The sequence below is a fragment of the Rhinolophus ferrumequinum genome, chromosome 22, assembly GCF_004115265.2.
Source record: "Rhinolophus ferrumequinum isolate MPI-CBG mRhiFer1 chromosome 22, mRhiFer1_v1.p, whole genome shotgun sequence".
Lineage (NCBI taxonomy): Eukaryota > Metazoa > Chordata > Mammalia > Chiroptera > Rhinolophidae > Rhinolophus > Rhinolophus ferrumequinum.
In genome coordinates this window covers 35737276-35763529 of record NC_046305.1, presented here as the reverse complement: position 1 = coordinate 35763529, position 26254 = coordinate 35737276, and the positions used below count along the sequence as shown (strand labels likewise).

The following is a 26254-nucleotide window of genomic DNA, read 5'->3' as shown; positions in this document are numbered from 1 at the left end:
TACTAGATATTAAGAGTTCTGCATAGTATTTTGTAGAAATGTGAAAAAAAATTTGCCTTTTGAAATGTATACAATAGATTCTCAAAGGTTGGGTCAATAGCCTAGAAATAAAGTATTATCCAATGAAAGAGTTTAAAATTCAGTGTAGCCTTTATTTCTGTAGAACTAAAAAGTAGTGTATAAATATAAAAGCAGAAGGAACATATCTTTTTATTTTGTTATGTGGACAATATTCATTCAGTATATAGGAAGCCAATGCAATTTTTGCGTGCTTAAGGTATTGGTTTCTCTCGTTTTTTCTTTTGAAGCAAGACATTATATAATGACTTTCATACTCTGTTCATCTAATTTCAGGTTTAAATTGCCCCAGGAAATTGCTTAATATTCTGACTATTGCTTATATTCTATATTTCATGTGAACTATCTTTACATAATGGGAAAAACTATGACAATCACTTCATTTGTAAGAGAAATTATGTTTTGTTCACTTGTATTTTGTTTGCTAAATTACATATTGGTTAGACTCACAACATGCTTTTCTCAAATGAAGATTTTAAAATCATTTCCAATGAGCTTGAATTATTGGCCGATTCCCAGTGAGCAATAGAATAAATGGCTTTCATATAATATTTATTTGTGTCTCCACTGTTGATTGGTTTAGAGAAGTTGTGTGTGTGTGTGTGTGTCTATAAAAAACGACAATTTAATATTTTTTTTAACAGAAAGACACCCCTCCCTGAATTTCATTGTTGACTTATGAACATATTCAAGGAAGCCATGTGTGTGGGTTGGTGCAAACTGTCTGGACAGGGAGGTTTGAGTTTTGGTTTCAGCCACAGCTTCTTCACTCTTCCTGTGATCTTGAGCTGTCCCACCACTTTCTGAGTTTAATCATTATAGAAGCACTAGCGAATGTCTATGGAATAATCAGGTATTTAAAAGCACTAGAATTGCCAAAGTGCCCAAGTGACTAAACAAATGATGATCTACCTACACACCAAAATGTTATGTAGCCATGAAAAAGAATGATGCAACTTTAAATATACTAATATGAAACAATTTCTAAGATATCCTGGATGAAGAAAACATAGTATAGAATGATGATATAGTATGCTACCATTTGTGTGTGTGCATGCCAGTACGCGTGTGTGCTTTTAAAGAATACATACAGACATACGTGTATTTATGCTTACATATTCACAGACCATTTTTGGAAGGGCACACAAGTCATTGGCAATAGTGATTACCTTCAGGAAAGAGAACTAAATGGCTGGAGGTGGGAGGGGGTCGTTATCTTTTGTCCATGTGCATATATTACAAATTTAAAAAATATATACATAATTTTTTAAAGACCTAGGAATTAACTCCTATCTAGGAAGGCTGAAGACATAAAGGTTGAGAGATAATCAAATTTGAAGCCTGGCTACAACAGAAGCTTGGGGCTCCTCTGTTATCTATAGTCACCCACATCTTCATTTTTCTTTTTTTTTTTTTTTCTGTAGCATCTGTACCTTTAGTTTAAATATTTAAAGATCTATGGTTTACTAGGTAGGGTTTTTGTTATGCCACACACCTGTGTATTTCCAAGTTTCTCTGCTTGGAACCGATTCATTACATTTTATTAAATACTCAAAATGTGTAAGTCGTGAAAAGTGGAAGGACTTTCAATAGGAATGATTTGTCAGGCGCTTAGCAAGAGTTATGCCTGCTAGCTTTATAACGTGTGTGGTACAGCATTTCGCCGTGTACAGAATGCACTCACATACAGTACCAGTTTGTCCTTTGCACAGATGCTCCACGTGATTCTTGCTATTCTCAGCTTTGTCCATGAACTAAAATTAGAACTAGGCTGACATTACATTTCACTTGGTTACAGTCTGACTGAGGATTTTAATCATTCAGAGCCACAGTGAAAACAATTCTCCCTGCAATCACTCTTAACTGATATTCGCTAACTTTGGGCATGTCAGCTTCTGCATCCAGCGAAAATAGTAAGTATTTTTCAAAAAAAATTTTTTTTCTATTCACATAGAAATAGATTGCTGATGACGCCTTTACTGTGTCTGTATTTGCTGAAATGTACAACTAAACTTGGAATTGAATTTAAGTGTCTCTTTGGGGGTTCATAGTCACTCACATAATTGTCCTCCTCTGGAAGACTGATTTCCTTGAAAGAAGCATATTTTTGGGAGGGGGGCTGTATTTCTTCCTTTTGACTTTGGGAAGCTGACTCTCCAGCCATGTCATTGCCATACGTACTTCACTGCCAGGCTATGTGCCTTTCTGCCATGGTAATAAGCAAGGTAGAGACCACAGTCCTGTGCCAAAGGCAAAAACACATACATCATTATTGACTTGTTTTCCTCTAAGGGAAATCAGTTGCTGTTATAGGAAAACTGATGGCTGATCAAACTTTAATGACAAATGAGGAAATAAATTAGCATATATATGTCTAGTAAAATATGCATTTACATGTAGATACTTGTAATTTAACAAACTATTTTATTACTTGTTAAACAAATATTTCAAACTTGCTAAAATCAGAGATAAATTGTAGGTTAACTGTGATATATTCAGTTAGTTGGATTATCAGCATATGTATCCCAAGGTTTCTAAACAGCAAAGGATTTCACAATGTGTTCCTGTGTAAATTCTGCATGCATTGCTTAAACATAGGGACTCTCTCTTAATGATTTTCTGCATATTGGCAATTATGTCAATCCTGAAATTTTAAACTTTTTTCCTTTGTAAGACAGTTCTCCTCCCTCTGTCTCTGTGACACACACACACACACACACACACACACACACACACACATACTGCATACTTTTAGTTTAAAGAAATCAGTAATTTTGAGGATATTAATAATGAAAAGCAATATTATATACCCCATTTCTATCACCCTAGAAGTGACCATTTTAACTATTTCAGGATTTAGTTTTCAGTAGTTATATCCATATTTTTTCCCAAAGTCAGTTATATGCTATTTCTTATCAACTGTAGACATTATCAATTATGAAAGATGATGCTTAAGTTCTTTTATACTCCCATAGAATATCCCTAATTTTAGTGTCTCTCTTGATTATTTTTAGAACTTTAAACAAATACTTATATCTCTGCTTCTGTTTCATAAAGTATACACAGTATCTATTGACTCCCCACTTGAGCACCAAGAAGAACATGACTTTTATAAAAGTATTGCTCGTAATAGCAAAAATCTGAAACCCAAATATCCACACTCATTAGATAAACTGTAGCATAGTTGTGCATTTTCGAGATCAAGGCATATCAGTATATGAAAGGCTTTCCTTCTTTATGGAGCTATATAATTTCCCTGATATGGATGTACTATAATTTACTGATGGAAAGTTATGTTGTTTCCAATGTTTTGCTGTTATGAAAAACACCATGGTGAAAAACTTTGTAATACGTCATTTTAAAGTTGAAAATATTTGCAGTATAAATTCCTACAAGTGTGAATGTGCATTTGTAAGTTTGACAGATATTACCATATTTCTTTCCATAGAGAATATAACAACATATACTGCTACCTTTAGTGTATGAAGAGTACATACCTGTTTCTCATGTAGTTGCAAGTTTCATGTCTTCCTTTCCAAACTTCCTATTTACTTTCCTTGCATTATAGCATTCCAGTATAATGTTGAATAGACATGGTGATTGTGAAAATCTTTGACTTCCTGAATTTGGGAGGATGTAATTCAATTAACTGTGAAAAAATGTTCTTTCATTATTGTTAATATAATTTGGTGAAAAACCAGTATCATTATTTATAAGGCAAAGAACATTCCATCAAATGGATATACATTAACTTATATAACCATTTCCTTATTATTTTCTTCTCATTTCTGAGATTCAAATTACACTTCTCAATATTACATATGTCCATTTGCAATTTATTTTTACACAAGAGCAAACAATCCCAATGTTATCACTTAACTGAATTCCAGCTAGATTATGTAGATGTCCCAAAATGTTTATATTACTTTATATATCCATTTTCTTAACCATTTTCCTATAATTGGACATGTAACACAGTTGCAGTTTTTCATTATTGTGCATTATAGAGTAATGAAGGAAGTAGAGTTGGCATCAATTTCCAATTCTGCCACATATTAGATATGAGACGTTGAACAAATTGCCCATCTTCTTTAAGGCTCAGTTTTCTCACTTGTATTTTAGAAACAATAAAAGTACCAATGTCATAATATTTTTATGAGGATTATTGCATGAGACATAGCATGTAAAATGTATAAAATAGTTTTGGGAACATGGAAAGTGTTCAATAAATGTAAGTTATTATGATCATTCTGAAGCACATTGGTTTTTTCCTCTGGTACAATAAGGTCCTTTCTGAGATGGCATCTGCGATTCATCTACTCAGAACTTAATGAAGTTGGTGACAATGTGACAATGTGGAGAAATCATGTCAGAAAATGTGGTGTGTACTGGAAATGTCAATGCTGTAAAGGAAGTTTGGGAAAAAAGAATACAGATACTCAATGAAGACCTGAAGCGAGAGAAGGAATTTCAACAGAAGTATGCTATAATATGTTTATTACTATTATTATTATTTTAAAGATTTTATTGGGGAAGGGGAACAGGACTTTATTGGGGAACAGTGCGTACTTCCAGGACTTTCTTCCAAGTCAAGTTGTTGTCCTTTCAGTCTTAGTTGTGGAGGGTGCAGCTCAGCTCCAGGTCCAGTTGCTGTTGCTAGTTGCAGGGGGCACAGCCCACCATCCCTTGCGGGAGTCGAACCGGCAACCTTGTGGTTGAGAGCCCGCACTCCAACCAACAACTGAGCCATCCGGGAGGCAGCTCAGCTCAAGGTGCCGTGTTCAATCTTAGTTGCAGGGGGCGCTGCCCACCATCCCTTGCGGGACTCTGCGGGACTCAAGGAATTGAACTGGCAACCTTGTGGCAATCGAACCGGCAGCCTTCCGGAGTTAGGAGCATGGAGCTCTAACCGCCTGAGCCACTGGTCCAGCCCATATGTTTATTATTTTGATTAGTGAAAAATTCATAACATCATTATAGAAAAGAGCATTTATTAAATGCCTTATTATTGAGTTTGATATTTTTATTTACTGAAAACTCAAAATATACCTAAAGGAAACACTCGACTCAATTAAGTGTGGCCATATAATGGAGCCACAAAAAATTTAAGTGTCTATATGTGAAAATAGTAGCTATCCTAGGCCCCCTTTAGACTCTGTTCAACATTTGTCAAAATTTGATTACTACAATTTAGTCTACTTTTCAGTGATTGTTTGTTCAATATTATATCCCTAGCATCTAAAACATCTGGTAGAAGGTTCTGTAGATTCTCACCTATTTGAATAGCTGTGAGTTGCAGCTAGGTCATCTATGGATCATTTGATTCCTTGATTTGGGCTATATTTAAATAGTTTGGCTTTCATTTCCTTTTTTTTTTTTTTTAATATTCCTGCTTCTTTGATATCTTATCAATTTTTTAAAAAATTTTATTGGGGAATATTGGGGAACTATATAGTGTGTTTTTCCAGGACCCATCAGCTCCAGGTCAAGTCGTTGTTCTCAATCTAGTTGGGGATGGTGCAGCTCACTGGCCCATGTGGAACTTGACCCGGCAACCTTGGTGTTCTAACCACCGAGGAAACCGGCCACCCTCTTCTGTCGTCTTGATTATCTCCATACTTTCCTAACTAGATGTCTCTAAAGTATTCTACTAATCTTGAAAGAATAGCCCCTTTCTCATCGATTCCACATAGCTCCATTCATTAGGTCTTTCTAAACATTAAATGCGCGTGTCAGTTAGCAAATAACAGAAAACTCAACTAAAATTGGCGTGAGAGGGAAGTCCTGAGGTGAGGCAATTCCAAAACCTCAACAGCTTTGAAGACTCAGCTTCTTTTCATCACCGTCCACTGCTAATCTCAGTCTGTCAGTTTGGTCCTCAGGTTAACTTCCCTCAATGTCTCAGGATGACTGTTACACTTCCAGGCATCACAACCAGGCATCTTATTATTAGAAGAGTGAAAACTGTTTCTTTCTATTCCTTCAAGCGCGAGGAAACTTATGAGCTTCCCCGGCAAACCTCTCCTGTCACCTCTCATTGGCCACAATTGGGTAATTTGTACACCCTAATCCAGTTACCTTCTAGAAAATGAGATTGTATGATTTAAACAAATTAAGATTATACCTGGGTTACTTGGAGGGAGTGTAAACACTGGAAAATAACAGGTATCCTCCCAGCAAAAGAGAGAAAGGTTATTGATGAGCAATTATTTCATCTGCACAAAGAGATCTGTATGAGGAGGCGCCATTCTTCTCCACCAAAGCTGATAAAGATGATAATGATGCTGAGAATAATAGCATAGCAGTCATTTAATGTGCACTTACTGTTTACTAGGCACTCTGCTAAGTATTTTATTTGCACTATCTCATTTAATCCTCTCAATATGCTGAAACAGTGTCATGAGGAGGCTTAGACTGCATTATGAGGGAAGGAAAACCAAAATAATAGTGTCTTAAACAAGATATGTAAACTTTTCTGGGTAAGTGACCCACAGCTGGAATAGCATTCCATTGAGTCAAACACTGAGGCTTCCACCTTGCTGCTCAATTGTGCGTGGCTTCCGTTCCTAAAGTCACCTCATGACCTCAAATAGCTACATCAACTGCAACATCATATTTGATCCCAGCTAGCAGGAGTTTGCACACACTACTACTACAGACAGCATCCCATCGGCCAAAGTTTCACAAGACCCTTATCTAGATGCAAGGAGGGGATGGCTAAATGAAGTCTTGTGCTACTTCAATTTAGAAGATCTATTGTTTAGAAAGAAGAGGAACAGATAGTGGGTGATGATAAGCAGTCTCTGCCACACATTGGTGCTATTATTTTCTCCATTTTAAATATGGAAAACCTAAGGGACAGGCCTAAGCAACTTGACAAAGATCATATTACTAATAAATGTGGAACTGGTATTCACGCCTAAGTGACTCAGTAAGCATTGCATTCACTTCAGGTCTTACATTTCCCTAGATTAGTCCTTTATATATAAACCTACTCTTAAGAAACCTGTTATGTTTATATTACACAATTATGATAAACTTGATTCTAGAGTACTCTTAATAAATCCTACCCATATTTTAACAGTGATCAGGAATCCTGACTTGGTTCTAAACTCCTGAATTTCACGTACCCTATTTCCCAGAAAATAAGACCTAGCCGGACAATCAGCTCTAATGCGTCTTTTGGAGCAAAAATTAATATAGGACCCGGTATTATATCATATTATATTATATTAAAATGGGTCTTATATTAATTTTTGCTCCAAAAGACGCATTAGAGCTGATTGCCTGGCTAGGTCTTCTTTTGGGGGAAACACGGTATTATGTGTGTCTAGTTTAAAAAAAATCACTTAATTTCAGCAGCTTTAAGTTCTCTCTGTAGTAGAGTAATGAGTGTGCATTATTTTCCCTTTTACCTCTTTTTTGGCTTGATGACTATATTGTGATTAATAAAATGTAAATTCCAAAAGTTAAATCAGTTTCTAGCTCTAGAATCTTTACATGGAATTTGAGAAATGTAGTCTTTCAAAGCCCCCTTCTCTTAATCTTAAGACAATTTCATTGTAAAATCATTTTATAGCATTATAAAACTTGGTTTATGGTTGAAATTAAGTCCATTTCAAAGGTAAACTACATATACTTAAAACCTGTAGTATTACTAAAGAAATGATAAGAAACAACCACAACTGATGCAAAATTGTAAGAATCTGCCACATGAACCTGCCACACTGTTAAAAGTGAGGCAAAGAAGCTGATGGCCGGGGGGAAAAAAAACAGCTAATTGGAAAAATCATAGAATTTTTAAAACAGACCAGAGGTAATCCAAAGAAATGTGCTGTCTTTTTGCTCTGCTCTGAAGTAGAGCTGTGTTCTCACATTTGAATGTGTGTAAAAATCACCTAGCTATCTGGTTAAAACTTAGACTTTCATTTAGTAGGTCCAGGGTGGGGCCTGAGCATCTGGATTCTACCAAACTCCCCGGATATGGTGATGCTGCTAGTCTGCAAATCACAAGAGTAGCAAGAAAATAAATAAAAGAAGCAACAGATTTGAAAGTGATATGTAAACAGCCAAAGGGTAAGAAGAAGAGTGTCATCTAATGCTTCTTCTCTCAGCTAAAAGTGGCTAAAAATTTAGCTCAAAAAGCCTAAAGTTTAAACGGAAATTGTCTTTACTGTCTTTTGAAGCTACTCTGCCTTAAAGAAATTAAGCACTCAGGTAAGAGTTGGTATGATAACATCTGGGAAAGGCTTTACACTATAATAAAAAGGTTTTAGAGGCGGTAGAAAATTTCTATTCAAAACTTGAAAGAACATAAAGTTTGAAATAAGCAGTGTAGGAATTAATACTAGAAATACTAGAGCTGGAAGTGACCTTAGACGCCATTCAATCCAAATCCCGTATTTTACAGGCAAGGCCCACAAAGGCGCGATGTCTTCTCCAAAGTCACCTAATTAAGTGATAAATTCTGGACTTAGAGCATAGAAATTCAGAACCAGAAAGAATTTAGGAATCATCATATAGACATAGACTTGATTAACAATAGTTAGCCTCACTGTAAACTCATTAAGGACAGTTTTTTGTATCCACAATAGTATTTGGCATATACCGTGTTTCCCTGAAAATAAGACCTAGCCAGACCATCAGCTCTAATACGTCTTTTGGAGCAAAAATTAATATAAGACCGGGTCTTATAAGACCCAGTATTATATTATATTATATTATATTATATTAATTATATTAAAATAAGACCGGGTCTTATATTAATTTTTGCTCCAAATGACGCATTAGAGCTGATGGTCTGGCTAGGTCTTATTTTCGAGGAAACACAGTATTGAGTGCTTGATCAATTCTTTAACTGAAGTTAAAGGTTAGAGAATAAGATACCCAATTGTACTTGTCACTAAATCTTGCTCTAAAATACATGTATCTCTTAGTAATAAATAATAATCATTATGCCTACTTTTGAATAGTTCTATTTTTATAAAAAGTGATATAATTGAAAGATGGCAGGATACATTTTGTTTCAGTTAATCACACCTCCCAGAAGCTAAACTGTTCAGTCTAGAAGGCCACACAAACAGACATTGCTACAAGGCACTTGTTTGCAGATTAGATTTCACATAAGTAGCAGATGAAAATACACAGATGCTACACAAATATTTTGCAAACACTAACATATAGACAGAAAATTTACACTTCTAGAGTCATTTGGATTTCTGTTCACTAAAATAAAATTCTTACTTAAGATCAGTTAATATATAAAACTGTTAAGAATATGTATTAACTCAGATGTCAAGAGATTTTTGGCAAATGAATATTCAAATTAATTAACTTATATTCTTTGATGACTGCTTGTACCATGTTTCCCCAAAAATAAGACCTATCCAGACAATCAACTCTAATGTGTCTTTTGGAGCAGAAATATAAGACCTGGTATTATATTGTATTATGTTATATTATATTATAAAGACTTGGTCTTATATTATAGTAAAATAAGACTGGGTCTTACATTAATTTTTGTTCCAAAAAATGCATTAGAGCTGATTGTCCGGTTAGCTCTTATTTTTGGGGAAATGCAGTAGTTCTTTGTGTATCATTCTAACAGGTTAAAATTGAAAAATTTTCTATTCTTATTTTTTATTTTTCACACATGAAAAATTTCTTAGTATAGAAATAGAAAAACTTTTACAACCTTTTGATAGTCATTTTTACAGCTGGATATTATTCTTAGGTATATTTGCAGTGTACCAAAAATCAATAGGGATGTGCTCCAGGATGACAAAGATTTTGCACATTTTTATATCTGAAAAACAAAATCTGGATAAAACTGGAATGTAGTATATACAATGTAACTCTGAAGTTGAACTGTAATGTTTCCAAGCCATTAAAAAAGCTTATCTAGGGGCGGATGGGTGGCTCAGTTGGTTAGAGCGCGAGTTCTGGGCAGCAGGGCTGCCGGTTCGATTCCCACATGGGCCAGCGAGCTGCGCCCTCCACAACTAGAATGAAGTCAATGAACTGCTGCTGAGCTTCCCAGTGGCCAGAAGGCTCAGTTAGTTGGAGTGTGGGCTCTCAACCACAAGGTTGCTGGTTCGACTCCCACAAGGGATTGTCGGCTGCGCCCCCTGCCCTGCAACTAACAATGGCAACTGGACCTGAGCTGAGCTGTGCTCTCCATAACTAAGATTGAAACGATAACTTGACTTGGATGGACTGATGAGTCCTGGGAAAAACACATTACTGTTCCCCAATAACAAAATAAAGTCCAGGAAATACACGCTGTTCCCCAATAAAGTCCTGTTCCCCTTCCCCAATAAAGTCTTTAAAAAAAAAGCTTATTTAAAAAACGAAAGCTTATTTATTAAATATGTATGGATTGGATATTTATTAGATACCTATGGATTAGATATTTAACAAATCCAAACCAAAACCATAATGACATACCACTTCACACCCACTAGGATGGCTGTGATTAAAAAGATGGACAAGAATTAATGTCTACAAGGATATGGAGAAATCAAAATCCTCACGCACTGCTGATGGGAAGGTAAAATTATGTAGGCGATTTGGAAACAGTTTGGCAGTTCCTAAAGAAGTTAAAACTAGAATTAACATATAATCCAGCAATCCTACTCCTAGGAATATACCCAAGAGAAATGGAAAATGTCTACATGAAAACTTGTACGTGAATGTTCCTAGTAACATTGTTCATACGAGTAATAGCCAAAAAGTGGAATTAAACCAAATGTCCATCAACTGCTGAATGGATAAACAAAATATGGTCTATCTATTTAGCAGAATATTATTCTTCTACAAAAAGGAATAAAGTACTGAGTGATGATAATGCTATGGATTAGATAGTGGTGATAGTTGCACAATTCTGAGAATACACCCAAACCACTGAATTGTATACTATAAAAGGATTATTTTTTTATGGTATGTGAATTGTATCTCAATAAAGCTGTTATACAAAATTTTATGGAGACTTAAGATACTTTTCAAAAATGTAAAAAAGGCATTTGTGATACTAATCATAATTCTTATAAAATAAATCCTTGATTTTGAGACACTATTGATCAAATGTTTGTTTTGATAGGTCATTTTTTAAATATAGAAGCGAATGTTACCAATGTCATTACTTATGAGCTAAAATGATTTCCTGGTCTCCTAGGCTTGTGAGGATCTGGGAAGAACGAGTAAGCTTAACCAAGCTAAAAGAAAAGGTCACCAGGGAAAACGGAAGAGTCATTTTGAAGATAGAAAAAGAGGAATGGAAGGTAAGCTTCAAGAAGCAATATCTGATTTCCTACATTTTGCTTTTTACAGGACAGTTGAGAGAATGATTCTGAGACAGTATAATTAAGACTAGAATACTTATAAATTCTTATTTTAATAATATAGTAAATGTTTTTGGACAACATGGACAACTGAAAAGGAACATAATGGCATAATTTTTATTTGCAAAAATTCAATTTGCTTCAACTCTGACTAAACTTAAGTCATTTGTAATATTTCTTCTAGTACTCTTTTAAATAATTTCCCATTTTCCATAAAAAAGGTGATGATCTGCCTTAACAAAAATCACATAGCTTTTCCAAAGCAAATGCTCAGTTAAAACTCCACAAAATGGAAATAGATATTAATTTTTTTTAGGGCCACCACCTGCTTATTCTCTTTCTCTCGCTGTCTCTCTTTCTCTCTCTCTCTCTCTCTCTCTCACACACACACACACACACACACACACAGCTCCTTAATTATATAAGGTGTACTCTAATTTGCACAAGGGCCTCTACCCCTTGTTAGTGTTTGTTTTCATGCATACAGGTATATTTAGCTAGTGGGTTCACTCCTTTATTTCATCTTTTGGCTATTTTAGAAAGGGAAAAGGCAATTCAGAATAGTTGAAACTCATATGGTACTTAACATTTTTAAAATCCTCTTAAAAAAACTTTTTATAAAATATTTCAAAACAGGAGGGGAAGAGCAGTTTGATTAAAATTTTTTTCTCTATGATTTTAATTAAGCACCATATTCTCATTTTCCACAGCATATGTACTCTAGGAAAGCCTATTAGAACAGAATCTTTAGAACATAGTTCTATGTGTGTGCACTATTGACCAAAATACGTTATTTTTATTTATTCTATTATGATTGGGGTTTGAAGGTTTTGCCAAAAAAGAAAAAATAATAAAGTAAAAGTCTTAAAAACGTAGAAGTAACACAAAGCATTTGGAAATATAACCCATTAAGAAAAAATATTTCAAAGTTCTTTTACAAATCAAATAATACATCTATAATCACACTTGTGGCATGATACTAAAGTGATTTAAGTAATATAGTGACTCTGTCATTCCTTTTGAATTTAGACCCTTCCTTCTTCTCTACTGAAACTGAATCAGCTACAGGAATGGCAACTGCATAGAACTGGTTTGTTGAAAATTCCTGAATTCATTGGAAGATTCCAGAACCTCATTGTGTTAGATTTATCTCGAAACGCAATTTCAGAGATACCTAGAGTAATAGGTAAGGGAGATTGCTTTTATTTGCTTTTATTCCTGTGCTGTTTTACCCAACTGCAGTTGTGCTTTTCTTTAAGATTTTTGTCTGATACATAAAGATCTCATCTTTATACAGCCGAGTCTTGAGAAAATTTTAAACATCTAATCTACATTGACACTTCCAGGGGAATCCAAGCTTCGGGATTTACTGAGGTGATTCTAGATGAGATTTCAATGCAAGAAAAGTCTCTTTGGAAATACTGTGTAGATTCTAAAAACAATATTGCGGGTTTATTTATTCCTCCTATAAGAGAACAGGTTGAAGGCAAGAAAGAAAATTAGAAAGATTTCTTAAACGAGAAAAAAATCCCGAACAGAAAAATTGCTCAGGATATAGTATAGATAAAACAGAACGAAAAAAAATGTATTTTTGTGTAGAGCACTGCCCCTTATCTGAAGGGATAGGACACATACTTGGAAAAGTTAAGGACTTGACAAGTGTGAATTTGTCAATATGAAATTGGCAAGTAAGTTATGCTGTAATACTTCGTAACTAGAAACATTATTTTCTATCCACTTTCTATTATGCATTATTTTTTGTAGGACTGCTTACTAGACTTCAGAAACTGATTCTTAGTTACAACAAAATCAAGACTGTCCCCATGGAACTAAGTAACTGTGCCAGCTTGGAGAAACTAGAACTTGCTGTTAACAGAGAAATATGTGATCTTCCACAAGAGGTCAGAAAGACATAAATGCCTATGATTATATTTTCCATCTACCAGTAGTTTACTTCTCAATTGTGTGATTAAAAATAACACTAATGAAGAAATGCTATAACTTTTATTTCAGAAAGTATTTAACGAAAACCATTTCCTATTATTTTGAGTATGATGCATTGCTTTAGTAAGAAACATCCATTTAGCATAAAAGATACTATTATTGTTACCATACTCGCATCCTTTGTTGACTAGACTGTAATCTCCTTCAAGGCTAGAGTGAGTCTGACTTATATCTATTCCTAGAATTGAAGGCACAAGCTAGGTTGTAGTTATTTAATAAACGCATACTGAATGAATAAGTCATTATCATAAAGCACAAACATTGTGGTGATAGAAAAACCCTTTTGTTTACTAGTTTTTATAGAGTGATCACTTTTTGAGATAGAGGTTAAGTGATAAAGACACGAATTCTTCAGTTTACAAAAAGTGTTTCTTTTTAGGAAAAGTAGCTTGTAGGCTCTACCAAGTAAAAGCAAGGCAATGGGCTTGGAAAGCCTTCAAACTTTCATTTGGTATGAAGTCTTGTTATTGGTAAAACCCAACTGATCATAAAGATATAGACATTTGTATTACTTTTCACACATTTTTGATGTTCTAAAAATCAGCAAAGGAAATTTCCATGGTGCTTTGCCTTGAAAACAATGACTTTGCAAGATAAAAAGAAAAATAATAAAACTTTACATAAAATAGAAAGACTATTACCTTCTCCCCCTGTATATTGGTGAAAATATTTTTTTCCAAACCAGTAAACATGCTTCCAATAATTACTGCTCTTGCAAAATGTAGTTTTTTATCTATATCTATCTGTTCTTACAATAGTTCAATTTAATGAAATGTATATACTTGTTTATGATGAAAATGGTGATCACAGGAACAATTTCTTTATACCTACAAGAGGTCCAATAAATATTTTATTTCTAATTTCTAATTCTTGTGCTTTTGTTTGAAGGATTGGTTCTGTCACTAAAGTTGTGTGAATTTGGGCATGTCTATTAACATGTCTTTACCTTAATTTCTTCACTTAGAGAAATAGGTTTTTGTTTTCTTTTTGTTTTTTTTTAACAGGACTTTATTGGGGAACAGTGTGTACTTCCAGGCTTGTTTTCCAAGTCAAGTTGTTGTCCTTTCAATCTTACTTGTGGAGGGTGCCGTTCAGCTCCAGGTCCGGTTGCCATTGCTAGTTGCAGGGGGCACAGCCCACCATCCCTTGCGGGAGTTGAACTGGCAACCTTGTGGTTGAGAGGACGCGCTCCAACCAACTGAGCCATCCGGGAGCTCAGCGGTAGCTCAGCTCAAGGTGCCATGTTCAATCTTAGTTACAGGGGGCGGAGCCCACCATCCCTTGAGGGAGTCGAGGAATCGAACTGGCAACCTTGTGGTTGAGAGCCTGTGCTCCAACCAACTGAGCCATCCAGGAGGCAGCTCAGCTCAATCTTAGTTCAATCTTAGTTGCAGGGGGCGGAGCCCACCATCCCTTGCGGGACTTGAGGAATTGAACTGGCAACCTTGTGGTTGAGAGCCCACTGGCCCATGTGGGAATCGAACTGGCAGCCTTCGGAGTTAGGTGCATGGAGCTCTAACCGCCTGAGCCACCGGGCCGGCCCCGAGAAATAGGTTTTATTAGAACAAATATTGAACTGAGATCTTGAGCCTGGGATTATTTCCAAGGGTGGACTCTAAGTAGCTGTGTGGCCTTGGCACACCACTTTACATAACTAGATCTCAGCTGTCACATATGCAAAATTACGACTGTTAGATTATAATAGTATCAATATTTTTCCAATCTTCTAAAATCAGAGGGTTGCAGTACCACTGAGAAATCAGCGCAGTGAGACTTATCTCTCAGCCATTAAATTGCACTGTACTACATATACACAAACATTTATGCTAATGTAAAAACAATCTTTTTATACTCTATTCTGAGCCATTTAAAAAATTTAAAAGTCTGATGACAGACTTTGAAAAAGTGTTTTATTCATGGCTTGAATTCTAAAGCTGGCGAAACATCACTTAGTAAATGGAAGCCTACTGCTTTTGTGCACTACCCACAAAACACTACTTATGCATTTTTCTGTAAAGTTGTGGAATCTGAAATGACTTTAGACAGAAATAAAACATAGAACAAAATGGAGAGTTTTTTTACACATAAAAGTTAAATAAATTCTCACATCTTGAATCTTTCACTACTGTTACATGGAAAGAGGGAAGAAATTTTATGGCTTTAGGTCCATGAAAACTTGAGTGGACATCACAGCTTTATCTTTTTTAGTCACATGGCCTATCTAAGCCGTTTTGTCCATCGACCTTGTAAAGCAGATGTCAGAATTATTCATTAAGGTACAATGGTGGACGAGTCATGTACTCACAGCTTTCTCAAACTGGGGTTGGGGAACACAGGTAACTAAAGGGATATTTTAAAATGAATAAACTATAAGCATGCATACATTTTAAAAACTGATATTGAGAGAACGAAGCAAGTTAGAGAAAGATAAGTACTCTGTCATAATCTTTAAATAAAATTTTAAAACACAAAAACACTAAATTATTTTAAAAACATATGTAATATGTATATAGAGAAATATATATATATATAAAACATATATTTATGTATAGTAATAAAAGCATTAAAAAACATGCATAGGAATGATAGAAACCAAATTCAGGATAGGAGTTACCTTTGGAGAGGAAGAGGGAGGAGTACATAGAGGTGCACTCATATATAAAATATTTTCTTTCTTACACTGAGTACACGGGTGTTTGTTATGTTATTCTTAATAAATGTTTGATGTTTTCATTTAAAAATAGAATTACCAAAAAATAAATTCTATGACTGAGGTAGTGTATGTAAAGCATCAGGCACAAAGAAGGGGGTTCAAAAAAGGTAACTATTATTTTGAAGTTTGGGTTTTCCCATACAAATCTCACTACTGGATGAAAAGAAAGCAAAAACAAACAAAACAAAAAAACATTCTGTTCAGCAGCTTCTCTAAACCCTGGAACTTGGTTATTTTGGAAGATAAATTTTCTTTGAATAGATGAACTTTCTATGAGAGAGTTTTTTGTTTATCTAGAGGTTCCTTAGGTTTATTTTTATTTCAAATATGTTATGAACTACTAGGACTAAATAAAGCCCAAGCATAATGCGAACATTCCTTGATGTGAAATAGCTCCTTTACCAATGTGAGTGTTCTGTTAGGTTACACTGTGGACCTTTATTTTGAAAACCTTGCTTTCCTCTTCAGCTCAGCAATTTGTTAAAGCTTACTCACCTTGATCTGAGTATGAACCATTTCACTGCAATCCCTCCTGCTGTGTTGAACATGCCTGCCCTTGAGTGGCTTGACCTGGGGAGCAACAGACTGGAACAACTTCCTGATACTATAGAAAGGTAACTTTTTATGCTACCAACAGATGTGTTGAAGCTATCTATGATAAGTAAGAAATAACCAAAAAAGGGGACCCCCAAGCATAATCCATCAAAATAGATACATTTAGTTTCAAATATGCTATATTTTAACAGAATATTTTCATTTACTTTAAAAAAAAACAAACAGTTACTTGGAGAGAAAAACTGACTGATTTCAACAAATTGACAAGAATATGCCAGAATAACATTGCTTAGTGCATGCCATACACTTCTGTGCACTTTACAAATGGATGAAGAAACACAGAGATGTTAGCTAAATTGCTCAAGATCACAGTAAGCATGCAAGCTAGGATCTGAACCCAGGCAACCTGGCTCCAGTATGCTGTTACACATAATGCATACTTGCTTTGCCCTAAACAGTCGTATTAATAATTTCTGATTTTTCTCTTCAGACTCTAATTTGGATTAGGTAACAATTAAAGCATTTCTTCTTTAAGAAATCCCATGAGAATAGTGAAGAATTCTGGAATACATTGATTTCATTTCTACCACCATGTGAGAGGAGCTGTACTGTAGAAATTAACTCTCCGATGCAATTTCTGAAATAATCAGGAAATGTGAAGTCAGTTAACTCAATAGGTATACTGGTTAATGGAGATGTTATAAAAGATGACATTTCTTTGATTTTTAAGTTAGTAAGAACCAGGATTTTCATATTATGTGTGACTAATCACAGAAGCCCCTTTTAATTCTTCAGAATGCAAAATTTACATACATTGTGGCTGCAACGGAATGAAATAACATGCTTGCCAGAAACTATCAGCAATATGAAAAATCTGGGTACTCTTGTTCTCTGCAACAATAAACTGCAAGATATTCCAGTGTGCATGGAAGAAATGACCAACCTGAGGTAAAAAGTTGTCGACATAAAACTGACATGTTCTTTTCTGGCTGAAGAAAAAGTAATGTAGAGAAAAGTACTATGAATAGATTTGAATTCTCATTCATGTGAATAAATGCATTTAAAAATATTTTCCAACTTTGAAAATCTGTCATTCATAAACAGGATTCATATAATACTGGCCTAAATTATTCAATAAATCCGTAAAACTGAAACATTGCTGGGATTTATCAGCTTCAAGGAACGTGCTCTGTTGGTGATATTTTCATGAAAATCATCTTTGGAACTGCTAACAAAACTTATCTGCGATATAAAAACCAAAAGCATAAAAACAGTGATTATTTTCCTTCTAAATAACTACAAATGGACACACGTAATTATGTTACAGATAGAGCAAATATAACTTTTTAGTAAGTTAATGACTATCAAAACTCCCTCAGTGTCTTCCTTCCAAAATTTAACTTCCTGACAGTGAGCATTAAGACATGAGAATTCACACCAAACCCCACAACTTACATCATTCATTCATTCACTTATTCAGCATCTACTAAGCCTTGTATCATATGAAGATACAATGATAAAAAGATGTTAAGTCTATAAAATATGCAAAAACTTTAAGTTCATTGCATTAATTGTACAGACGGTCCCTGAAGTTATGGCTCAACTTACAATTTTTTCACTTTACAATGGTGCAATGATACACATAATAAATTATGAGATATTCAATACTTTATTATAAAATAGGTTTTATGTTAGATGACTGCCCAGCAGCTGCAGGCTAATGAAGTGTTCTGAGCATGTTTAAGGGAGGCTAGGCTAAGCTACAATGTTCAGTAGGTTACATGTAGTATGTGTATTTTCAACATGGTATTTTGAAGTTACGGTGGGTTTATCGGGACGTAACCCTATCATTAAGTCAAGGTGCATCTGTATATTTGAGATGTATTAGAATTGCTCTTTGAATTTACACTGCACCACATTAAATATGTGCTATGGACTAACAGCTGCTTTTACAAGCTTTGAAAATAAGTTGTCCAAAGCTGGTGTCTTTTTCGTCTAGGAAAGAAACTTAGTTTTGATTCTTGGGATATATTACATCTCCCCAAGACGTTTAGTTATTGAAACCAGTTAAAAGAGTAATTTAATGTATTATCATTTGATATTTCTCCAGGAAAATAAATGTACTTTCATGGCACCTATAAAAATACTGTTTTTTGGTGAACTGCTAGGTTTGTCAACTTCAGAGACAACCCACTGAAATTAGAAGTAACGCTTCCTCCCAGTGAAAGCATAGAGGAAGAGGAACAGGAATTATTTGGCCTTCAGTTCATGCACACATACATACAGGAGTCACGGAGAAGAGCAGGTATGAGATTTGTATATAAGCCATGCTGAATGTTCTTTGTGGTAGAGGAATATTTATACATACATAAATTCCTTTATAGATTTCTCATTCTATCTTACCTTTTCTGTCAAATTCTGGTCTCTTGATCAATATTGTGGGAAGAAGAAAAGTGAAATTCAAATCGATTCACAATTTTGATAAAGGCTTGGAGAGAGAGGCTGTAAAGACATTCAAAGTCTTTCAAGTGAGGTGAAGAAATAAATTTCTTTGGCCAAGCACTTGAAGCACAAGCAAGTAAAGATATAATTCTTAAAACTTCACTATCTTGTTCTATCAGTTTGTCATATACGTTCTATCAGTTTGTCAGATTAATCTCATGAACACTGACTTTGCTGCCATTTCCTCTTCTTCTATAATCCACAAATAGCAAAAAAATGTTTTGCCTAGGAATGAAAAATATTAAGAGAACACAGACTTTAACCAACAGTTATATAGATTTCAATCAGTCTCTGATAATTTTGCATTAAATCACTTTAAAAAAAAAAAAACTAAGGAAGGTAAGCCTTTAACTTAAACCAAGATTAGGGGTAGAGGACAAAGAATACAATTGTTAAAACAAAACAGTGAAACAATAATATACTAATGGAAATCATGGTTTTATAATTCACTAAAACATCAAGGGAGTTTTTGCATTAAAAGGTGGAGTTCCATCACATCTTCAAATAGTTATTTCTATTTAGAATAAGCATAATCTGAGCAAACAATTCCAGGGTTTTCAGGTAGAGGAGTTTTTATGAACATCCAAAGGAGGATGTTAAGGAAATGATAGGATCTGTTGTAGCAAGGTCATATAAGCAATGACATGGAAGGCAGACTGGAGGAAGACAGTAAAAGTTTCAATAGTTTGGGGCCTAGTTTTGGAAAGCAGAGGATAAATACAAAAGACAAGTAGATGATAGATCTGACGATTGAATACAGATGAGAAAAGGGAGGAGTCCAGGATGAATCTTTTTGGTTAGAGCAACTGGATGGATGAAGCTGAGATGGGGACATGAAATACAGAAGCTGGTTTGGTGGGCAGATCAGGTGGTAGAAGTGGCAAATGAGCCTCAGTTTTAGCAGTAAATTTGATGTACCTGTGGAACATGCAGAAGAGGTAGCTGAATAGATGAATCTCAAGTTCAAGGTGTTTGCTAAATCTACAAATTCAGCAGGTCAAGGAATAGCTATGTGCATATTCCACATATCACTTTCTTAGGATATGTTAAGGGAAATAAACACGGTTGGGGAAAACTGTAATCTTGACCTGTGGCTGTCATGTTGAAAGACAAGCTTTACTTCCCATAAAGGTCTGGGTAGCATTTTCAGAAACATATTAAGCTAAATGGACCACAAGACTGTATCAGTATAATTCCTGTGCGTGTGTATATGTTTGATGAAACATAACTGAGATTATGCTTGTTGTAGAATATCTTTTATTTCTGGGCATAAACTGTTGAATGATACAAAACACTGTATGATGCAAATTAGCACCGTCTGACCCAGTAAATCAGATTATTGAATGATGTATTATCTTCATTTATGTTTTGATTGGAGGATATGAGTCACTAACTTAAAATATAATCAAACTGCCTTTCTTTAGCAATATTTGACATAAAACTTAGAACAAGTAAAAAAAGATTACAACTTAAACAAAGAATAAAACCAAGTCTGCTTATTATTTATTAAAAATAGAATTAGAACTATTAATGATAGTATTTATTGAGTACTTACCCTGTACTGGGAACTGTTCTAAGCATTTCATATTTGTTATCTCATTTAATGCTCACAACAACCTTGTGAGGTAGGTATTATTATTATCATCATCCCCATTTTAAGAGGAGGAAATTGAGGCACAAAGAGATTAACTAGCTTGCCCAAGGTCATACAGCTGACAGGTGGTAGAGTTGGGCTTTGAACCTACAGTGTCTCACAAAACATATGAGATTAAAGAAAAGTAGAAAGATCAGTATTACAACTAGGCTAGGCTTCTAATTTACAATTCATGTAATCATAGACTTATAAGATAAAAATAGTTACCTAAGGATATCATCGTATCTAAAATTAGTAATTCTGGATCTTTGTCTTGGCAAATGTACTGATGATTAATACAACTTTTACAAATAAAAGCAGAATAAATCAAGGATAAGATATGGAAAGGAATAACAGTTCTAACATATATTTGGTTTAATGAGTTAAATGAGGCCTAAGTGTGAGAAGGTTTTTAGTTTCACTATTTAATTTCCACTTTACTCCATTTTATTTTCCCAAATAGGAGAGAATATACTTATATTTGTAATTATAATTATATATGTAAAAATGTCCTGTTAAAAGATATAAGATACCTAATTAACTTCAGAATTTATTTGCAAATTTCAACTTAATTTGTGAATTAGGCTTATACGCATCTGTTTGTAAGTTCCAATTAGTTATCCAATAAAATGTGACTTTTTTTCCTTGAAAACATCTTTTCAGTTTTTGTGTTTGTCATGAACAAATTCTGATAATATATAAATATAAATATGACTCGAAATCTGAAGGTGAATTCATTAATTGATTGTGAACATCTCTGAATCTGTTTGCATTAGAAAAAAATTGTAATTGATTATCCTTCCCAGGTCTGCATGGAAAAAAAAAATCCATACATAAGCCAAATTCTTAGATTGGATCTTGTTAGAAACTGACAATTGATCATTATGTCTTGAACTTGAGAAATAAAAAGTATTAAATAAAAGCAAAGGAAAACTAATTTCCAAAATTAGTGCTAACAAAGTTAACGTGCTAGTTACATGGTGACATGTTATGTGTGTTTCAGACAACCAAGTCAACTGTTTGACGACTTTACCAATCTCTATAAATACTGATGGATAACATAACTCAAGATGCCTTGCTCAAGAAGATTACTTTGGGAATTTGGTGAATTCTCTAATGTCTCCACTTCTCAAGTAAAAAAGCTATTACCAAAGTTCAATGAGGCCACTACCTTTTTTAAAGTTCATATTATCTGCTATTAAATAATATTTTCATGAATATAAAAATACAATTTAAAATATATTTTGTATCTTTTGGTGGAAGACAGATGATGTTCAAAATTTCTTTTCCATTAAACAGTTGTTTTTGGTGATGAAGAATGATTTGGTAAAGCAGTTAACAATACATTTTCTAAAGACACTAGAGGGTCTGTATAGTACTGTAGAGCAGGACGGAATCCCTTGTGCTGCAAATACTCGATTCGACCTTGGTCAATCAGCAATTTACAAAGATGCCCTATTTTCTTCTTTTCTCCAACAGTAAGAAACCTAAATTGAAAAAACACACGTAAAACATTGTTAGAATTTTGTAAAAGTTTATAAAAAATCATTTCAGTCACTTCTATTTATTGATAAGCTGCTAGATAACCTACAATATACTACGTGCTATGTATGTCCCATACATTTTATTTATGATCACAATAAAAATGTGTGTATTTTAACTTACTCTATAATTGATAGTATATTTTCATGAAACATATTTTGGTAATATTCATCTAAAAAGAAAGTACAGCAATAATAAACATTTCTGCTCCAGTGTTGTGCATTTCAAAGTATTCACTTACCCAGGCAGATTCTCAGTGCTGTCATCTGTGTTTCTGTATCCCCTATCATCATGCTCTTCACTATCGTCATTCTGATTATCTTTTCTCGTTGTAATATTTGAGGCTTCCAAAGATGTTTTCCGCATCCCACAAGTCGCCCAACTACTCATTCGCTGGAAATAGTGGAATTCCACTGCTCCAAGACCTAGAGCCTTGAAATATTCTTTGCCCACATAATGTCTCCAATCACACCTGTGGTGACAACAGAGTGCAATAACAATGCCAGCCACAGGGGTCCACTTCTCTGGGACACTTTTTTCATTTCCTTCTTTGGCCAAAGTGTTAATTTCTTTTTCTGTTTTATCACTCTTTATGCGTTTTGCTAAAGGTTCTTCATTCCTTTCCTCACAACTGGCAGCATAGGTTTCAACCAAACATCGTAATGCAAGATCTGCAAACACAATTATGTGGACCCCCCCCAAACCAAATCATCTTTAAAAATAAATATTTTTTACATTTAATTTAAGCAGTATGGTTTTCAAAACCCAAAAGCAAAAACAACAAAAACCTACTTAGCTTTCTACCTGTAATAATTCTTTTGTGATTTATCAATTTTATTCATATTTGCTCTTTTCTCATTATTGTCTCACTTTCTCTAGGGATATATACTACATAAAGTCTACTTCCCAATAAAACTTAAGATCTACAATGTGCAAAAATTTTTGTCCAACTACTTGAATTGACCCTCATTTCTCCTATGCTGGCGAGGAAATGACTTGTACAAAAAAATATTTACGTGTACCTATATTCCAGGAAAGCTCTGATCTTAAGAAAACCAAAGAAAGAAATAAAGAGGGAAGGAATGTGCTAAGCTTCTGTTTAGGCCAATGTCAGGTGTCAATCCTGAGAGGTTTAAGATGCTCACAGAAAATGGTGATAAGCTGAAGAGCTGAGAAGTCAGACTGCAGAAAGTAGGCCTCCCTGTACTAAGTGTTCCTTCAGCAATTAGTTACTGAATGCCTTTCATATGTAAGGCTTTGCAGATATATAATGATGATTAATACACACGAACTTAGAGGTGGATGTACTCCATAATAAAGTGAAATATTTATAGTACATTTAAAAACTAAGCAAATAGATTTTTGATGACTACATCAGTATTTCCCACTGAAGACTGCTATATTGTTGACAACAACGGGAAGACCCCAAATATATGCTCTAAACCCCACATTTTTCTTCTAATTAGATTGGCATGCTGTGCCCATTCAATTTTAAATTTTATTACCCTAAGATGTCACAAATCACTAAATGATGTGATATTTCACCAGTAAATTTAATTCAAGATATGAATTTAAGTCAACAAACCTTATTGGGAACCTATTATTTGGAGAAAGTGATAGCTAATCTATTATTTCACAAACTATTATTTTCTGACAAAATATATTCAGTCACTGTTTCATTTACATTGGACTTAAGTAAATGATTTTCAGTAATATAAATAACCAGAAAAATCAGAAGGAGCTTTAGCAGTCTGTCCCAACCTCTCCTTTACAGAGAACTTAAGGGACAAAGCCAAATACCTAGGAAGGGACAAGGAAACACAGCAAATTGGTGGCCAAGATTATTCATTCACTCAAACATTTATTGAGTTCCTATATATGGCAGCAATTATGTTAGCAAACTCCCTATGCTCAAAAAATTCACATCATAGTGGTAGAACATATAAACATATAATTAAAATATAATAATGTAAAGATATGCAGAGGGTATTACGATCAACATGAAGGAGGAGTATCTTATTTAAGGAAGTTCCCTGAAAGTGGGACAACTGAGCTGAAGGGTAAGTACAAACTGATCAGTTTTTTGCTGGGTAGGGGGTGGAATTCCAGGTATAGTAGACACAGTATAGAGTATGGGAGAGTATACCAAGTTTCAGCTTGCTGACCAGTCAAGTTGGAGGCAGGGAGTGGGGAAGAGAGGAAGGCAGAGGCCAGAATGAGAGTAAAACATCATGTTGAAGAGCTTGGACTTTATGCTGTCAGTGATTAGGAGCTACTGATGAGGTTTAAGAAGGAGAAAGGCAGATTAGGTGTGTAGCAGATGGGTCTGAGTAGATAAAGGACAGGTCGTGGAAGGAGCCCACGAGAAACGGAGGGAAAGAATGGCAGAGATGGAGAGGGAAGAACCATGAAAGAACAGTCACAAAGGAGAAGAAAACAGAAATTCAAGAAGGGCAAGCAACTGCGGCGGAGATTTTCCTCAGTAAGATAATGATAGAACGATGAAGGGGGAATTCAGATACAAGGGGTCAAGAGGGGAATAGTGTATGGAACACAAGAAATGACCAATATAGATTATATTTCTGAAAAATTTGGGTTCGATGGGTAGGAGTAAAGAAGTATGCTTTTTTTTCCTCCCCAGGATAGAACTGGTTTACTTCAGAAGGCTTTTATGAGGGTTAAATGGGATAAGTACATAAAAGTCATCTAAAAACTATGAAGGATAACAAATATGTAATACTCAAAGCCATTTCCAGTCAATTTGAATATTATCTTATGGATGCTCCAGGTTCCACATAGGGATGGATGATGAAATTAGTAAGGGCCAGGAAGAAGATGGAACAGCAGTTATCATTTATTGAGCACTTATATGTGCAAGACACTTTACATGTAATGTGCTAAATTATATATTATTATCCCCATTTTACAGATAAGATAACCGAAGATCATAAAGGTTAAATAATTTGCCAAAGTTATATAGCAGAATAGAACTCTGGACTATCTGATTTCAAAACCCATGCTCTTTCCCCTATACCATGCTAAATCTGGATCGAAGTGCTAAGACAAGACATCTTTGATTTTTTTATCTAACATTTCTTTTTTTAAAAAACTTTTATTTGTGTTTTTCCAGGACCCATCAGCTCCAAGTCAAGTAGTTGTTTCAATCTAGTTGTGGAGGGCGCAGCTCACGGTGACCCATGGCCCATGTGGGGATCAACCGGCAACCTTGTTGTTAAGAGCACTGCGCTCTAACCAGTCCTTGTGAAGCAACTCCTCTGAAAAAGATCAGTAGCTTCTGGGGTGGAATCTACAGTTTACACAAATGATTCATTTCCTTTTTGGTTGAAATATAACCCAAAGAACTTTAAGGTCCCATATGACAGAGTATTTACACATAAAACTCTTACTTAATTCATCCTACATAATGGCCAAATGAGCAGACGAGTAGGAAAGCTCTATATCTGACATAACACAGGGCCCCTGCTACTATGACGATTAAGGAGCTGTGAACCTAGTGATATAAACTATTCAAAAGAGACTACTGAAATGGTTGGGACCATGTTAAGTTAAAACTTAGTGTTAATCAAGACATTATTAGTACATTTACTTACCTGTAGCCACACCACACAGATGCTTGCCAATTCCTACCACAGGTAGTTTTTCTTTGCTTAGAACAGGAATCTTGTCTGAAATAAAAGCGAATGAGAATTAGTTTCCTTGTGAGATAAGGTCTTAATGTAGCCTCCCAAAACAGAGGACCAACTAGAATCTATGAATTTTAGGGCTGAAAAAGACTAGAACAAAAAAATTCTCACTTTGAAGCTTCAGAACAAGAGACTCAAAGATGCAGTGACTTGATAAGTAACACAGATAACTACTGACAGAGCC

The 26254-nt window shown here is 34.7% G+C and overlaps 2 protein-coding genes across 2 annotated transcripts in view; one reads left to right on the top strand and one right to left on the bottom strand.

Annotated features, from left to right (window-relative positions):
* The first annotated feature begins 1855 nt into the window (after window positions 1-1855).
* LRRC39 (leucine rich repeat containing 39) lies at window positions 1856-22489 on the top strand. The gene is made up of 9 exons (XM_033092841.1): window positions 1856-1991; window positions 4365-4557; window positions 11252-11357; window positions 12447-12603; window positions 13182-13318; window positions 16603-16748; window positions 17485-17637; window positions 18858-18994; window positions 21828-22489. Exons 2-9 carry the CDS (start codon window positions 4445-4447, stop codon window positions 21881-21883), a joined length of 1005 nt encoding a protein of 334 aa, XP_032948732.1. The 5' UTR covers window positions 1856-1991; window positions 4365-4444; the 3' UTR covers window positions 21884-22489.
* Window positions 22080-26254, bottom strand: part of TRMT13 (tRNA methyltransferase 13 homolog) — a 21930-nt gene continuing 17755 nt past the window's right edge. The window contains exons 9-11 of the mRNA XM_033092840.1: window positions 25978-26052; window positions 22608-23037; window positions 22080-22311 (exon numbers count right to left, since the gene is read on the bottom strand). Coding sequence (XP_032948731.1) covers window positions 22116-22311; window positions 22608-23037; window positions 25978-26052 — 701 coding nt within the window. The 3' untranslated portion in view covers window positions 22080-22115. The remainder of the gene's footprint in view (window positions 22312-22607; window positions 23038-25977; window positions 26053-26254) is intronic.

Excerpts from the sequence above, each read along its gene's own strand:
- LRRC39 (XM_033092841.1), top strand. The coding sequence starts at position 4,445 with ATGTCAGAAAATGTGGTGTGTACTGGAAATGTCAATGCTGTAAAGGAA. Across the intron at positions 11,358-12,446 it reads TAGAAAAAGAGGAATGGAAG|ACCCTTCCTTCTTCTCTACT; the intron begins GTAAGCTTCAAG and ends TTTTGAATTTAG. Across the intron at positions 13,319-16,602 it reads TATGTGATCTTCCACAAGAG|CTCAGCAATTTGTTAAAGCT; the intron begins GTCAGAAAGACA and ends TTTCCTCTTCAG.